The 17273-nt window shown below is 33.1% G+C and overlaps 1 protein-coding gene across 2 annotated transcripts in view; it reads right to left on the reverse strand.

The window, feature by feature from the left end:
* The window catches only part of CDH12 (cadherin 12), a 1003438-nt gene that overhangs the window by 58595 nt on the left and 927570 nt on the right, over positions 1-17273 (reverse strand). For both annotated transcript variants that reach the window (XM_059173699.1, XM_059173700.1), the window contains one exon: positions 16843-17010. In XM_059173699.1, the coding sequence (XP_059029682.1) occupies positions 16843-17010 (168 nt within the window). The remainder of the gene's footprint in view (positions 1-16842; positions 17011-17273) is intronic.

Here is a 17273-nt window from a genome sequence, read left to right on the forward strand (position 1 = left end):
ATGGCATTGGAAAACTTGGGATAAATGGAAATAGTAGCATTCTTCAAAATGACTGACTCACAAGCCTCCACTAACGTGCCCTACCAAAATTAAGATACAGTAGAAGGGAAACAGTGATTCACCACTTACATCTTTGTGGATTGAGATTTTAGTGTACATAAAACACAAATATACAGAGCACTGAATTTTCTGTTCTTTATATCACCGACGCAGATTAGAGAGGTGAAAGACACATTCATTAAGACAAGCATTTCTAAAGAAAATATGGTAGTTAGTAATAAAGTTTAGAGACTATGGAACAAGTCAGAGAAACGATGCATTAGTCATGTCATTTTTTTAGGTTCTGTCGGTTTATTTCCAGTGACTTGACATTTTATCATTTCTAGAAACTCGACAGCAATAAAGCTGGGGTCATTCAGATTAATTCAAAACTGAAGTAATCTTCAGCTGTGCCAAAGTTGGATTGCTTTTGATGTACTATGTAATTACAGTCCGATCATCTTCTGCGTGTCCTACTTTGACGCATATGAAACATCTTAATGGCACTACCTGTACAACGCAGATTAAGAAATAAAACAGGTGACAAGAAATTGTTCAGAGTCCATAAGAATATATACTTACATGCTCATCAAATATACTTGCTGTGTTTAAAAGAAAAAAAAAATGTTCCCATGGAAAAGGAGAAAATGACATGCAGTGAATTCAGATGGAATTATAGAGATCCAATTCTAAAACTTCTTACAGATAAGGCTCCCTATTAATTCCAGAGATAAAACTATCTATTACTCAGTTATTGCCTAAATGGATCGCCCCTCAGGAAGTATGTTGTTTAGAAAAATATACTTTGATTATTCTTTGGTTATTAAGACACACACTGGCTTTGTGTGTGTGCTGGTGGCATTCACTGATACCTAAGGAAAAGGATATACAATGTTCTCCTTCCCTTTTTTCTTTAAAAAATTTCCAAGTACTGAAGAAAATACCAAAATGTCACTTACATAATAATGTAATTGTGTCACTTACATAATAATTTATGAAAAAGAGATATATTTACTTAACAAAACATGAATTAATATGTTAAAATCTCCTCAGAAATAAAAGTTAAAGGACCCCAAAAGTATATTAAGTGAATGAATTATATAATACCATAACAACATTCAGTAATAAGAATAGCAAGTGAAAAGAAAATGGAATGATCCATTACAAATTATCTTTTGAAATATACTCTATGTTTATTACAATAACTGAAGATAGTCAAAACAATATATAAGAAGTCAACGTTCAATTTCACAGAGAACTTACTATACTATATATGAAAAGTAATGAATTTGTATATTCATATACAAATACAGTATATATAATTGTATATATATTTGTATATATATGTATATTTTAAAATAGTAGAAAAACAAAAATATTGGAAAGTTTAAGTGGAAATTATTTTAAGTTGATTAAGAACAATAAACATTTTTAGGAACATGAAAACATATTATCTGAGAGCACATAAACAGATAATTCTTTGAAGTGTTACATTTATGTTTAAACTTCAGAAAATAAGGTATATTAACATTAAACTTTTGATTCAGTGACTCAATTCATTTAATTGTTCAAATAGTGATCCCACAGGTATGTGTTTGTGATTTACTATCTAATCACAAAACAGTGAAATATTTCTTTATCAATATTTTATTGCTTCAGTTTCTTAAACAAATAATAGCGCACAAAATGATTTCACCTTGTCTAAAGAAAATAAAAAAGGAAATGGAAACAAACAACATTTCTGTATGAATAAAAAGGAGCGTTATATATATTATTAGCCTGTTATAGCCTCTTACTAGCTCTGTGAGTTGAGGCAAAATATTTAATTTTTTTTCTTGATCTGTAAAATTGGAATGATGATGATGTCACTTACATAATAATTTATGAAATTCCTAAGTGGTATCTATTATACAGTTACTTTTCAATTCTATAGATAATCTCCATATCTGTATTATACTATTTTCCTGTAGGACTGGCAGTAATCAACAGGAAACTGCCTACAGAGGTATGGAAATAAAAGGAAGGGAGTTGTTAAAGAAGGTCTGAAAAGCCATTTTCATTCTAGCTGAAACATTTTTCCCATATCTTGAAAATTGAAGGATTCAAGAATAAAAATATCTTGGTGATTGAAGAACATTTTAAATGCCCTCTATTTCCTCAAAAGCCTGAAGCTGTGACTATTTTCAATATGTCCAAATTAAAGTAATAGAAATATAGTCCACAAGGAAAAACCATCCTGGTAACAAAGTTGGATTCAAACTAGATTTTAGTCAAGCATACTAAGCACACAGTGAATGGAATCTCTTGGTAATGACAGAGACATCCAGTCCTGCTCATTCTTAGGATGGGTTTTAGATGAACAAATTTCTAGAAGTGTCTAGTATTTGGAAGCAAGAGCTTTACTGTATTGGCCAAATTAATGCATCTTTTTATAAAGGTTACAATTGCCTGCCCTAGACTTTACTTAACCATATCCATGAAAATGAGAGCCATATACACAATATCCAATATATTGATGGATTTATAAATTCTATAAAATTTTATATTTTCTATATAATAATAGCAGTATTTTTTTTCTTGCTTAGAGATATGAGAAATTGATTCCTCTAAACTGTCTAGTTTTGAGCAGCCATACACAACACAAAAATTTAGGGCTAGATACTAAATTTGAACTATCCTTTTTAAATTCCCTTTGGGTAGGAGATTCGTTGGTAAGCCTTCCAATAACTCAGATTATTGATATATGATTCACTGCAATTTTTAGTAGTTTGCTCCATGGAATGATAAAGAAAAAACAAAATACAAAACAAACTATATTTATTCCAATATCATTTATTACCTAGTGAAGGAGGTAGGTATTAATTAAACAATAACACCAATGAAATAGAATCACCAAGTCACATGAGGAAAGTTAACCTAATTCTATGCACTTTCTATGATACTTAAGCTAAGAATCGGAGTTGAGTTAACTAGATGATGTTTGGGTGTGTGAGGTCAGCTGGTAGAAAACATTCCAAATAGTAGAAACTACATGAGAAAGCCAAAAATTATCATAATCTTCTACCTTACTATTTTGTTTGTTCAATTTATATAACATAAATTTATGAATTTATAAATTTATGTTAAAATAAATTTATGTTAAATAAATTATGTAACATAAATATGCATTTGTATAGAGAGATAGTAGACATCAATTTTAATATGAAACACAAATAACTTTAACATTACTTAATACCACTATATTAATCTCTCCACATCCAGTCATTCATTATCATTTTAACATTGCTTTTTTTTTTTTTTTTTCTCATTTCAATATCATATTAACCTATGGCCTAGATATCTTACTCATGTTATCACTGCTGGCTGGTAAAACTCAAACCCTGATAATGATAATTACTCTTTTTCTCAAGAAGTGCAACTGACTGAGAAAAACCAAAGAGAAGCAGCTGGATACCTCTATAAATTTTGATTACTAATCTCAAACGCACTTGCAAGATTGGCTGTAAATTGGATACAGATTTGCAAAGGTAACTTATTATTATTTGCTATGACCTCTGTTTTAAACTAATTTATTTTCCACCAATCTCTGCTTTACCTTTTTTCTACAGATCTTCCTCACCTTACAATGAGGTTATGTCTCAATAAACCCATCATTAAGTTGAAAATATTGTAACTTAAAAATGCATATAATAAGCCTAACCTACTAAACATTGTAGTTTAGTCTCGCCTAACTCAAACATGCTCAGAACACTTATATTAGACTACATTTGGGCCACATCATCTAATAGAACACCTATTTCATAATAAAGTGTTGACCCTCTCATGTAATTCACTGAACACTGTTTTGAAGGTGAAAAACTGAATGGTTGAAAATGTATCATTTACTTATCCTCATGATGGCAAGGCTGACTGGGAGCTGTGGCTCACTGCCTTTACTCAGCTTCACGAGAGAATATCATACCACATATAGCTTGTCTGGGAAAAGAATAAATTTCAAAATTCAAAGTAAAGTTTCTACTAAATACGCATTACTCTTACCACTGTAAAATAAGTTCAACCATCGTAAGTTGATAGACCATCTCAGTTGGTAACTTTGTCTCCTATGTCACAGAAAAAAAAATAAACTCATATCACATAAGAGATAGCTCAGCTCCTCTATCAATTGGGGTTGGATAGACTTGGGGAAAATTTCTTTTTTCAATGCTCAGAGAGTAAAATTAATGAAGACATAGAGAAAAGAGCATTGTGGCTCTAGAATTAAAATCCCTTCTGCTTCTGCACCCAAGATATTACTTCCTTCAAAATCCTCTCAGATCTACTCTGTAATGATTTCGATGCCCGTCTTACACATTTTGTGTGACTGTGTGCATAAGTCTATCATTTATTTTATTTCAAGTAGTATAATTGTCCATTAACTTAATCTCTCCATTATACACAGAGCTGCTTGAGGGAAGACATTAAATTTTTAAATCTTTTTTGTACAGGCAAAAAAAAAAAAAAAAGAAATACAGCCTTTTTTGCATATACACTTCAATAAAATTAGCAATCAATGAAATATTATGCATTGAATGCTATAATTTATTGTGTCTGATATCTGTTAATAAACTAGATTTCTTATGCATAAAATGTATCATGTCCATAGTTATTGCTTATATTCTGTTTAACTCTCATAAAGAAATACTGAATTTCAGTTTCCTGCCTAAGTAAATGCTAAGACCGATAATAAGGCAAACATGAAATAGAGAAATTTATCCCATGTGAAATATATGTTGAATTTAGGATGTTTCATATTGAGGATTAAAAATGATCACCACAGTCAGAAATCTGTGTATTAAAGGGCTGAGGTAGTTGTATTTAAGTTTCTCCTTATATCTTTATTCATTCTCTTCCTGAATTTTCTTATATTCAAAATTTAAATATTTCTTTTTGAATCTTACTAATTTTATCCATACTACAGACCTCATTAATTACATCTATGTTTCTCTGAGGAGTACCTGGGCAGCTCAGTCCTTTAAGCATCTGTCTTAGGTTCAAGTCATGATCCCAGGGTCCTGGGATCAAACCCTGCCTTGGGCTCCCTGCTGAGTGGGGAGTCTGCTTCTCCGTCTTCCTCCCCCTCTGTGTGCGTAGGCTCTCTCACTAATAAATAAATCTTTCTATTATTTCACCTGGATCCCAGGATGAAAGAAAGATATTAGTGACAAAAACCTGTGAGATCTGCCTACAGTCTGCAGTTTCATTAATATCAGTGGACCTCTGTTCAGCTCATGTTTTTATAAAATACTGTCATTATGCAAGGTGTTAGCATTAGAATAATCTGAGACAAAAGGATATGAGTGATTTTTGTACTACATTTGCATCTGTTTCTGTACATATTCAGTTGTTAGAGTTTTAACACAAAAGTACATAAAAATAAAAGAATAAAAATATAAATTAAAAAAAAAATGTTTCTCAGGGCACCTGGTGGCTCAGTGGGTTAAACCTCTGCCTTTGGCTCAAGTCATGATCTCAGGGTCCTGGGATCAAGCCCCACATCGGGCTCTCTGCTCAGCGGGGAGCCGCTTCCCCCTCTCTGTCTCTGTCTGCCTCTCTTCCTACTTGTGTCTCTCTCTCTGTCAAATAAATAAATAAAATCTTTTAAAAAAATGTTTCTCACTCCTCTCCCTTCTGTAACCCCCAGTTTGTTTCCCAGAGGGGGATGGGGAAGGGCATAACCGGGTGATGGGCATTAAGGAGGGCACGTGTTGTGATGAGCCCTGGGTGTTAAATGCAACTAATGAGTCATTGAACACTACATCAAAAACTAATGCTGTACTATATGTTGGCTAATAATTTAAAAAACTGTTTCTCTGACTCTGACTTTGATTCTCCCTATATTTCAACTGTTTCCTGTTCATCCCCACTAAATTTCAGCATATTAACAGAGAAACTATTTTCCTACTTAAATCATGTCTTCACATGCTCTTTGTCTTATTTATCTTCTGACTCCAATAGGGCACAAAGGCTTTTCCATTACTGCTCCTGAAACTTCTCTCAGTTCTGCCTCTACTTTTCTCTTCCAAACAACAGCCAGGGGTTTGCTCCATATCTAGTCTCTACTTCAGTCTTCACCAGGTTATTGAAGTCATTTTTCCAACACGTTGACCTCTGCTCTTGCCCCTCAACGGACAAGCACACACATACGCACGCATGTACATGCTCGCATGTGAGCTGTGCTGTCTCAAATTCCTCTCCTTCCAATCTGTTAAATTCCTAGGCTACATTTCTTCTCAAATGCTATGTTTTTCATAAATATTTTCCCAATAATTCCATTTAGGTATATTTACCATATTCTAATCATGTCAATAGTTAGTGATCATGTTCTTATTTGGGGTTTCATTGTGGTTTTATTTATACATTGGGGTATTTGTATTATAGAGTGCCTTGATGGCTGAAAAAAGAAAAGGTAACTCATTCAATTCTTATCTCTTAAAAATCAAGAACAAATGTGTGTGTGTGTGTGTGTGTTGGTGTGTATGTGTGTACTTATATATATGATTATATAAAAGTTGGCTATTTTTTGTTATTTTGGCTATTAAAGTAATTTTCATAGACTGTAAAAATAACAAACTTAAGCTTTTTTTTAAAAAGCTGGGGAAATGATATTAATAATCAGAGTGTATATACTATTTACTCTGGGCAAAGAGTTTTAAGGTAGAATTATCATTATAATGCATATACATCATGAATACCTTTACTATAAAATCATTTCGGAACAAGTCAGTGGATATCAGGCTAGATAAGAATCAATCTCTAGTCTTCCTAATATTTTAATAGAATAAGACTAAGACTTCACATGAAAAATAATTTCTTTTTTACTTGTCCATAAAAGAGAGTTTTAATAATTTGTTTATTAAGTAACTAGAGACTTCACATATTAGTTTAATACTACAACTGGGTTTTATCCAAGCTAGAGTAAAATGAAATCAGAATATCATATTTAAATCAAAATAGTTGGGGTGCCTGTGTGGCTCAGTAGGGTAAGCCTCTGCCTTTGGCTCAGTTCATGATCTCAGGGTCCTGGGATTGAGCCCCGCATCGGGCTCTCTGCTCAGCAGGGAGCCTGCTTCTCCCTCTCTCTCTGCCTGTCTCTTCTGCCTACTTGTGATCTCTCTCTGTCAAATAGATAAATAAATTTTTAGATAAATAAATTTTTAGAAAAAATTTTAAAAAAATCAAAATAGTCATTGCAAATGTCCATGGGTAAAGATAATACTATTTTGGTGATAGAATTATTTTATATTCACTTCCTAAATATTTGTATGGAGTTAGAAATTTTTAAATTGATTTTTTTCGTGTGTATAAAAGGTATACAGTAGTTCTAAGATTTTTTTTTTCTGGTGGTAAATTCAACTAAAAATGTAAATGTGGGTTATTTCTTGAACTATTTCTCTCTTCAATCCAAGTCTGATGGTACATTAATTGGAAATTCTGATAAAGGGGAAGCAAAAGACAGAAAGAAATGATATAAAAGGAGCCTGAGACATAATCTAGTTAGAGAGAGAGAGATACAAAGGAGAAATTGGGATAAGGTTGAAAAGAGGGAGGAAAGAAAAGGTGGGAGAGAGGAGAGGAGAAAAAAAAATACTGTTAGATACTTCAATTGTATTGTTTTACTTAATCCTCCCAGAAGTGCTGTATATTACTGTTAAGATGTCTACTTCATTTACTAGCCAAACAGATCCTCTTCTGAGAGTAAAAGAAACCACTACTTGTCATTAATTTGGGACCACAAGAGAAAACTGGAACTGTCTCAAGCAAACCAGGATCTGTGGTCCCCCTATTGATTATCTTAATTTGATGTTGTAAAAACACGAGACAGTGAGCGTTTATTTAGCTTGTTCGGGTCCCAGTGAGTTAATGGTAAAGCTGAGCTCTCCATCATCCGTACCTTTCCCAAAGCCTAAGATCTCTGTGCTCTATAAATCTTACAAACACAAAAACACTCACCGTCTTGGAGAGAATGTCTTTTCAGTTTGAATAGTGAAGCAGACGGAGTGCCCCACGTACACATTCAGAGCTCCCATTCTCACTTAAGATTCTGGTGTAGGAAGCAGTCATCTATATTTTCATAAATGTGTGTATTTATTTTATTTTTTAAACAGAGAGGTTTAATGCAGAGAATTTTTTAAAATCTTTATTTGTTTATTTATTTGAAAGAGAGAAAGAGAGATCACAAGTAGGCAGAGAGACAGGCAGAGAGAGAGGGGGAAGCAGGCTCCCCGCTGAGCATCGATCCTGTTTCGGGGCTCGATCCCAGGACCCTGAGATCATGACCTGAGCCAAAGGGAGAGGCTTAACCCACTGAGCCACCCAGGTGCTCCTAAACGTGCATGTTTAAAAATCACAGCTCTCATATGTTCCTGGATCATGTTCCACTCCATCACACATGCACCTACAAAGTTCCTGGCTTCAGCTCTTACAATCTCGTTTTCTTTCACTTTCCTTTTCTAAATGTGCATAGATAAATAACTTCTCTTCGTAAGGAATAAAGAAGTTAATGTGCAGTTTAAATGCGGCTTCTGTATGGCACATGTGCAATCACTCTTAGCTGCTGCCTCACTAAAACCATGGCTACATTCTGTAAAGAGTCGTGCAGTGGTACCACCTGGAAAATAATGGAACCTGATAATGCAGTTCTAGTGGGAAAATGCAGAAAAGCAAACTGAGGACTCGCTAACTGAAGATTTAATGAGCAAGAGGTATATGTATGCATTGTAGCCCGAGACCGAGAGGTTTATAATTATTTAAATCTGATAAATTCCATTGCTGGTATCTACTTACTTGCTCTGACTGACAGGAAATTTTCACAAAAGAATTTTTTTTGCCTATTTTTTGCGGGAAGGCTGAGAGGTAGAGGTGGGAAAACTTTCTCATTACCTTGCTTGTCTGTTTAGGAACCTATGAGTTTTATTACGTCCAAGGTAAAGTCTCACATTTGAACTGTGGATTATATGATGCTGAAACATTCAAGCCACCTCTCCAGGATTCTAATTGTAAAAAAAGGACTCCGGTGAGTTGGAATGTGCACAGATTAATATTAAGAAATATTTTCAGTATTTATAGGAACCATGGTCTTTAGATATTGTTATTATTGTTAATGACATTGGTAAGATTAAGCACAATATCTTTAATATTATTTCAGTTTTAGACTTTATTGAATATGATTCACGAAATAATTGAAAACTAAAAGTTAGATTTCTTAAAGACCTGTAGATGTTGTAGCTCGTAAGCTCAGTACTTTTGCAAATCAGGCAATGGGGCCATAGAGCAACCAGCCCACAATCTCGTGCCCTTTGCCACATGGGGAAAAGGACCAAGTAGGTCATCAAAAGCTTTCAGCATCACTTAAAGAAAGAGTCATGCTTTCATTAACAAAGCATAATGTGGTATTAATGTGACAATAATAGCAATGAGAAATGATTTTAAAATTGTGGTAATGGTTTTTATTTGCTTACATCTGCCGACGTGGATTATAATGAATCTACTCTCTTCTTTTTGGAGAATCTGGAGCTCACATTCACTGAGCTTGTATACAAATTAGATTCAACTCCGTGTCTGCCTCAAAGCCTCAGTCTCTGACTTCTGTAAGCTCTTTGGAAGACTTCTAAGCAAGACACATAACTTTATGATTGTTTGATTGTAAAGGAACAAAAAAAAATAACCATTTCAAAATGGTTAAAATGAATAAATGTTAATATTCAGATTTCACTCAAATATATCTGTAGGAATGGAATTTTGCATGGACCAAAACAACTCTCATGAGATATGAAATAATTAACTCATTAGCTCTATTTAATGAATAATGAAATGCCTTCTCAACATCGCTGCTTCATCACAGTAAACCAGTGATTTTCAAATTATGCTTTGCAGACTACCTACCTCAGAATCAACCAGATTACTTATTTGAAATTCAGATTTCTGAGTCCAAGCTGTGCCACTAGAAACAGAGCTGCTATCACTGGGGCGTAAGATCCCAAAGGATTCTGTGGGCAAATGTGATGCGAGAACTATTGGGAACACTATAGTGAGTATGACTCTGGTCCTCGTTTGCGTGCCTCATCTTCAGGAAATAGTTACCTCTTTCTCGTTTTTATCCAAGCAGACAAATGACCCATTTGGGAATTAAAGTAGAAGTGTTTTTTCCACTTAGTAAAAGAGCTGGTTTCATTATATCTTGGCTTGTTTTTCAAAAATAGAAATAGAGTCATCAAAGGTGATGACTCTTTCTATCACTTATGCCTACAATCTTTACAGGACCCAAGTAACATAAGCTCTTTGTGCAATATTTCCAATCTCTTAGATTTACAATTTCTTTCTTTATGCTTTTTAAACATTTCCCTCACAAGTGAGGAGTTACACACACACACACACACACACACACACACACACACACCACTAATAAATGATGAATATGGGTAATATATATAATTGCCACATACTATGCATACCACAATATGCCTCTTAAATACTGGTAAAAAAAAATCAATTGTGGAAATTGAAACATGTTTTAAAGTTGATACTAAATCAACACCAGTAGTAAATTTGAAAACCATAAACAAACATGAATTGATGTCAACTCATTAATATATTTTACTTTCTTGTTTTACTATTTAAAACGTTCACCTGTTGGAGCGTCTGGGTGGCTCAACTGATTGTGTCTGCCTTTGGCTCAGGCCCTGATCCCAGGGTCCTGGAATCAAGCCCTGTGTTGGGCTCCCTGCTCTTTAGGGAGTCTGTTTCTCCCTCTCCCTCTGTCCCTCCCCACCCACACATGCTCTCTCTCTCTGTCTGTCTCTCAAATAAATAAATAAACACTTAAAAAAAAAAACCGCATTCACCTGTTTTCAATTAAGCCTCGTTATATTTATAGTATACTATAAATATAAATTATAATTATAAATACAATATACTATAAATATAGATACCTCTATATTAAACAATATATTATTACAGTGTTAACCTTGCACACCAAACTGACACACACCACCTTCCCAAACTCAAATATTTGAATGAAGCCGAAGACATTATCCTCATCAAAGTGGTAGATTTCACTAAGACCCATTATTTTAGTCATGCTTCTTCTAGTATTTTTTTTCAGAGTACTTGTCAGCATTTTCCCTTTTCCATTCCTGCCCCTAAGACAACAGATTGGAGATAGTGCTAAAAGCAGAAATTTGGCCTTTGCTTCACCCTCAGTGATATGATTTAGGAACATGCTGGGGTGTTACCAATAATTTGCACTTGACCTGCGGGTAGGAAGCAGGCCAGGAACAGGAGTCTCCAAGGAAGGTGAGATATGAGAGTTCTATACAATTCACATCCTGACATTAACAGATGGAGATTATGAAAAAGACTGAAGTGATCCTGACCATGTTTCCAAGTTCAGACACATACTGGCCTTTTCTGACTCAAAGGTCAGAGCATATGTTCCTTACAATGTTATTAAATGATTCTGAGACTGTATCTATCTATTGGTAGATAGATAAAGTCATATATATGTGTATATGTGTAATTTATATATATATATATATGTATACATTGATGCAGCTCTATAAAAATTTATATCTACAAAATATATGCAAAGTCATGAACTTTCATACTATTTACAAGTAACACTCAGATTATATACAATTTGTATACATAAACTCAAATCATAGAACTGGTTTATCACAGTCATCCCCATGACAATCCCCTTGGAATGTAATGGTATGTTTTCTATGGCTGGATCTGAGTTAATTGTCAAAATTCAATTAGCCTACGATTCTTTATTCATGAAGACATACTATATATTTTACCAAGAAAATTTCAGTCTAAAAGCTTGTAGTTTTCCAACAAAGGATGCTAAACTGTAAAGAGAAAGAGACTTTATGCCTCCATCTTGTTATGATTGGGTTCATGTTGATTCTGATGAAAATCTTTATGAATTATATATTATAATAAATATTGCTTTTAAAATGAACAATTCTATATTATCCATTTCAAAATAACAAGAAGCCAATCTTAACCTGGATGCCAAAATAGTAATGAGAAGATGAAAAGATGAAATATATATTTTAATTAAATACATCAATATTATACACTAAATAAATATATAGTTATCAGTATTTATTTAGTAATTCAATAATTAACCTGAGCATTCTGTGGTCTTTCTATAACATCAATGTATAATAGAAAAAAATAATATATAGATTTATACACATATTTTTTATGCTTGGATCTGTGGTAGTTTGTGTAGATCAAACATTGCTCATATGCAATAGACATTCTGGCTGATGTATTTAATGCTTTAATTTTACTTATGTTTATGTTAATTTCAGGACAATAACAACTTTTCCTGGGGTAAAGTCTAATATTTACAAGTGTTTTATTCATTAAATTAATGAACTATATAATATGGATACAACTATATGTTTTATATGGTAATTATTGTGCAAATAATGTATTATTGACTTTTAACTGAATCAAAATCCTTATAGCTAGCAACAGTCAATATAAGCATGCTTGGTAGGTATTTTATTAAAACATAATTACTTTAAAATATTTTACTTATTTCTAAGAGATTTTCTTAGAACTGTTATTAATGTCCTATTTTCTATATTTGAACTTATTTACCTTAGGAGCAATTCTCTTTCTCTTAGTATATTGAAAAAGAAACAAAAGAAGCAAATTCTTCCTTATCTTTCCTATATTTCCTTGCATTTTCTTATATTTCCTATAATTTTCATCCAATGTTGTGTATGAAGTACTTTCATTCAAGTTGTTCTCATTTTCATTACAAATATACAGAAGAAAGAGACGAAGTGGGAGATGCACGCATGAATATTTTGCCTAAGTGAATTAACCACATTACTTAATTGATTTGATCTCATAATGCATTATTTAGAACAGCTTGTTAGATGGTTTTGTCATTTAATATTCAAGTAATGGAAACCATCAGCATTTTTCTGTAGATTATTTTAACAGATGGAGATCCTCTGCAGATATCCTTGACTGTGGTAGATGGTAGCTTTATAACTATAGGGAAAAGATTTTGCAAAGAAAGCCTTTTGCCTTTATAGGACTCCAGGCACAGCTCTTTGAACATGTTGGGTATTATTTTGACTTCCCTGTGTTTGTGGACAGTTTTCTAGGTTATCTGGGTTTTCTAGGTTATGGACATTTTAGGGCAAACACAGCCATCAAAAACAAATTCCCCATCAAGAGAGAGAATGATAAAGAGAGACCTGAAGTCACCACATAAGATTAAGGCTTGGTTCTCTCACCCAGTGGCTGAATGATCAATGATCTTAGAAAAGTTTTTAACTTTTAAAAACTTTACTTCTATCATTATCATTTCTTAATAATATGATTTGCTACTTTATTTCTAAAATTGAGAAAATACTATATAGTCATTATGAAAGTAAGAGGGAGAAATGCGAATCGCTTGACATAGTACATGACACACAGCAATTCACTAGTCAATATAATTGTTACCATCATCTTATCATATTGGCAGGAAGTTCTGATGTCTCAGGAACCATCTATTTTGCAACAATAAAACAGTAAACTGTTTACACATGCATGATACGAATGCATGTGCCACTCAGTTTTCTTTTTCTTTTTTTATCTCTAACGTATTTAAGAGAAGTTAATGGATACTTAACAGTGTCACATATGCATATGTATACACACACAAAGCCAACAAAATTATGATTAGTAAATTTTAAGAAATTATTCTGTGCATTTTTAAGCAATGAGAAATTGGAGCTCATGAAATTCAACTGAAGGAAGTTTTCTGGTTTTGTTTTGTTTTTAGAATAATCACTTAATAAGCATGAAATAGAGCTAGTTGTGCAGATTCTCTTATAAGTTATTCATGTATAAAATATGTGTATATATTTTACTTTTACATTGAAAAGTATCATTTCATCTTGTAATGTTACATCACATTTGTAGTTTAATTGTATCGCATGAGAAATTTTCTTGCAGAAAGAGCATTGGCTTCTAAAGAAATGGCTTTTCTGTTTATAAATGTATGCTGTCTTTTCCTCTGAAGGATGTAATTCAAAATGACAACACACTAAAAAGGGCTTGACACAATGGCATGTGAAATTGCAAGGGGATTAATTTTTTATTTATGCAAAAATGTGAAAACCCTTTCCTTTCTCATGATTCAAAAATCTCTCTCACCTCTTACACTTTCAGACTATAGTTCAAAATACATGTAATACAAGTAGAGAATAATTTGATCATGGTAAGCTGCCCAGTATATTTCTTTTGCCCTCTCATTTCTCTGTTTATGAATGGTGACAACTCCACATACGTCAGGTGACTTTTTTGCAGGTGTTCTAAAAATTAGGGTTTTAGAGTGGCAGGTAGAAGAAAAGAATAACTTTTCATTTTAATGCTATGTTAAACTAGAAGGAATTTGAACTTCAGAGCAAAAAAAAAAAAATACTTCAGTTTGTTGATTTCAAGCAAATTATTCAACCTCTCTAAGCCTCAGTTTTCTTAATGGTAAACTGTGGAAAATAAAGAACTCAGAATGTTGTGGTAAAAGGGAATAAGACAATGATAAAGTTGCTGACAGAGCATGTAAATGTCCCAGAAATTCCACTGAGTTTATCCCCTACATTCCTTCCTGGTGGTTCTCATTTAGTTTCCCTCACTCCTGCTATTAATCCCAAACAAGATTATTGCTGTATCTAGATTCTGCTTTCACTAGGTAAGATCTAGAAGTGATCTTCCTGTCTCAGCAGGACCTGAGCACACCATTTTGTCTTCCTAAGTATAATCTAGCCTCATTCTCATGGAGATATTTTCATTTCCCTGTACAGCAAACTATTCTGGATCTCTGCTCAATTTTTTTTTATTAAATTGATTTATTTATTTTCAGCATAACCGTATTCATTGTTTTTGCACCACACCCAGTGCTCCATGCAATCCGTGCCCTCTATAATACCCACCACCTGGTTCCCCCAACCTCCCACCCCCTGCCCCTTCAAAACCCTCAGATTGTTTTTCAGAGTCCATAGTCTCTCATGATTCACCTCCCCTTCCAATTTCCCCCAACTCCCTTCTCCTCTCTAACACCCCTTGTCCTCCATGCTATTTGTTATGCTCCACAAATAAGTGAAACCATATGATAATTGACTCTCTCTGCTCAATTTTACCAACCACTCTTCATCTATACCAACAGAAATTGTATTTTTCCTCTGGCTGGGTTTTATATCCCTCATCTGAAAAGCCTCACTATCATCCTTGTGACTAAGAATATTGACACCATGTAGTAATATCTCTGCTATTTCCTATACCCTAGACTAATGTATTTTATATGCGCAAAATGCAAATCAGGACCCATGTTCACAGTGACATCTTTTATATAAAAGTAGAGTAGTTTCCCAAACTATCCCCCTCCCTTGGCTATTACAGCTTGTCATACATAAGAAGTAAAAAAATAAAGAAATAAAAGACATAAAAATAAAAATAATAAGTACTTTTTGAGTTGGGAACATATTCTTTATTAATGTCAAATGTTAGAGAATCAAATGCCTGATTTCTTTTTTCCCTTTTAATATTTGCTTATCTTTTATCTGTTACCTTAATAGCTAAGTAAAGAAGTATGTCCATAAGACTCTTTGTGTTATTAAGTATAGCATATTTATATTAGCCATTTTTCACATATATTTCATTGACTAAAGTATGATGATTTCTAATTGCTCCTCATAACATTTGGCCATTAGACTTTCTGATCACTAAGTAAAATATTTCCATAAGAAAATACATGTTAATGACTTTAAGAGAAAAGGATAAAATAGCAAAATATGAAAAACCATACAGCTAAAGGAATAAAATATCCATTTAGTTAAATATTCTCAGTTTTTTATACTTTAGTAGATGAACTCAAAGTCTCCTACTGAGATCGAAAAAGGAAAATCATTTTGTTTTGGTTCTCTAAACTATTCACGCAAATGAGTATCTAGAGATTTAATCAAGCTCCTTGTGTACCCAGTGATAGAGACTTTCAGTTTCTATATTCTAAGTCCTAGGAACATTGAACTAAGCCTTGAAAATGTACCAGAAATCGAGCAGGTACTGATTGGTGTTAAATGTAATACTGCAAAAGAAAACGAGATATAACACAAGTGAGAAGTATTCATTTTCAGTAAGAAGCACAGAGTTACAGAGAAAATGTAGGTGTGAACCTTTCTATTATCATAGAAACTGTAACAATTTTCACCTATTGCACAACTAAAATAAAATAAGACTAAAGTAATGTAAATAGCATCACTGAATTATTATCTGATACTTACCTGGAAGTAAATGGAAATGATTCAACATGTACAATTGCTAAAGAAAAAGTAGAGAATTCTTATGCTAATTGCATGATAGACCAAATAATATGGTGTCATATGTGTCATAAATATGAGTATTAAATTACAATGGAATTTTCATATTTACTTTACTTTTTCAAATAAAAGTTAGAGCAAGATTCCAACTTATTGTGAATATTTTACTTGACTGCGAATCAATAATATAGGACTCATTGTTCAATTACTGACTTGTATTATTTTATATTAAAGTCATATGGAGCATGATTCTAATGGAAAATGAAACTCTTAGGTCATTCAATTTTTATCTCTTGGGTTCTGTTTCCTTTGGACCAAAAATGTCTGAAAAATTACTATAATTTCTGTAACATTCAACAAAATGTAAGAATTTTTTTTTTTTTTTAAGCTGCACTCATTTAAACTCAACAGAAAAGATTCAAACTCAACATACTTTTAGGGAATCGAGGTGGATTGTCATTGACGTCCGTGAGGGTGATGTTGACGATTGTCGTTCCAGCTAACCCTCCTAGTTGTCCGCCCATGTCCTTGGCTTGGATGAGGACTTGGTATTGTTCTTTGACTTCCCTGTCCATGTTTGGCAAAGCTGTTCTAATAACACCTTAAGGGAAAAAAATAATAAGAGATAAATATCACAAACATTGTGTTTTCTGAGATCAGAAAATCTGCAACAAGAAAATGATAATATCTAGATTCACTAGCAAAGACATGCTATCAAAATTGTGTATCTTTCAAAAAGTGAAACACTCAAAATGTCCAATGCTTAGGATATAATTTAAAATATTATGGTAGCAGCCATATAATGAAACGCTGTAGCATTGTGGAATATGGTCAAAAAACAATGTATCAGCTCTAAAAGACAGT

Source organism: Mustela lutreola, chromosome 5, assembly GCF_030435805.1.
Source record: "Mustela lutreola isolate mMusLut2 chromosome 5, mMusLut2.pri, whole genome shotgun sequence".
In the NCBI taxonomy this organism is placed as follows: Eukaryota; Metazoa; Chordata; class Mammalia; order Carnivora; family Mustelidae; genus Mustela; species Mustela lutreola.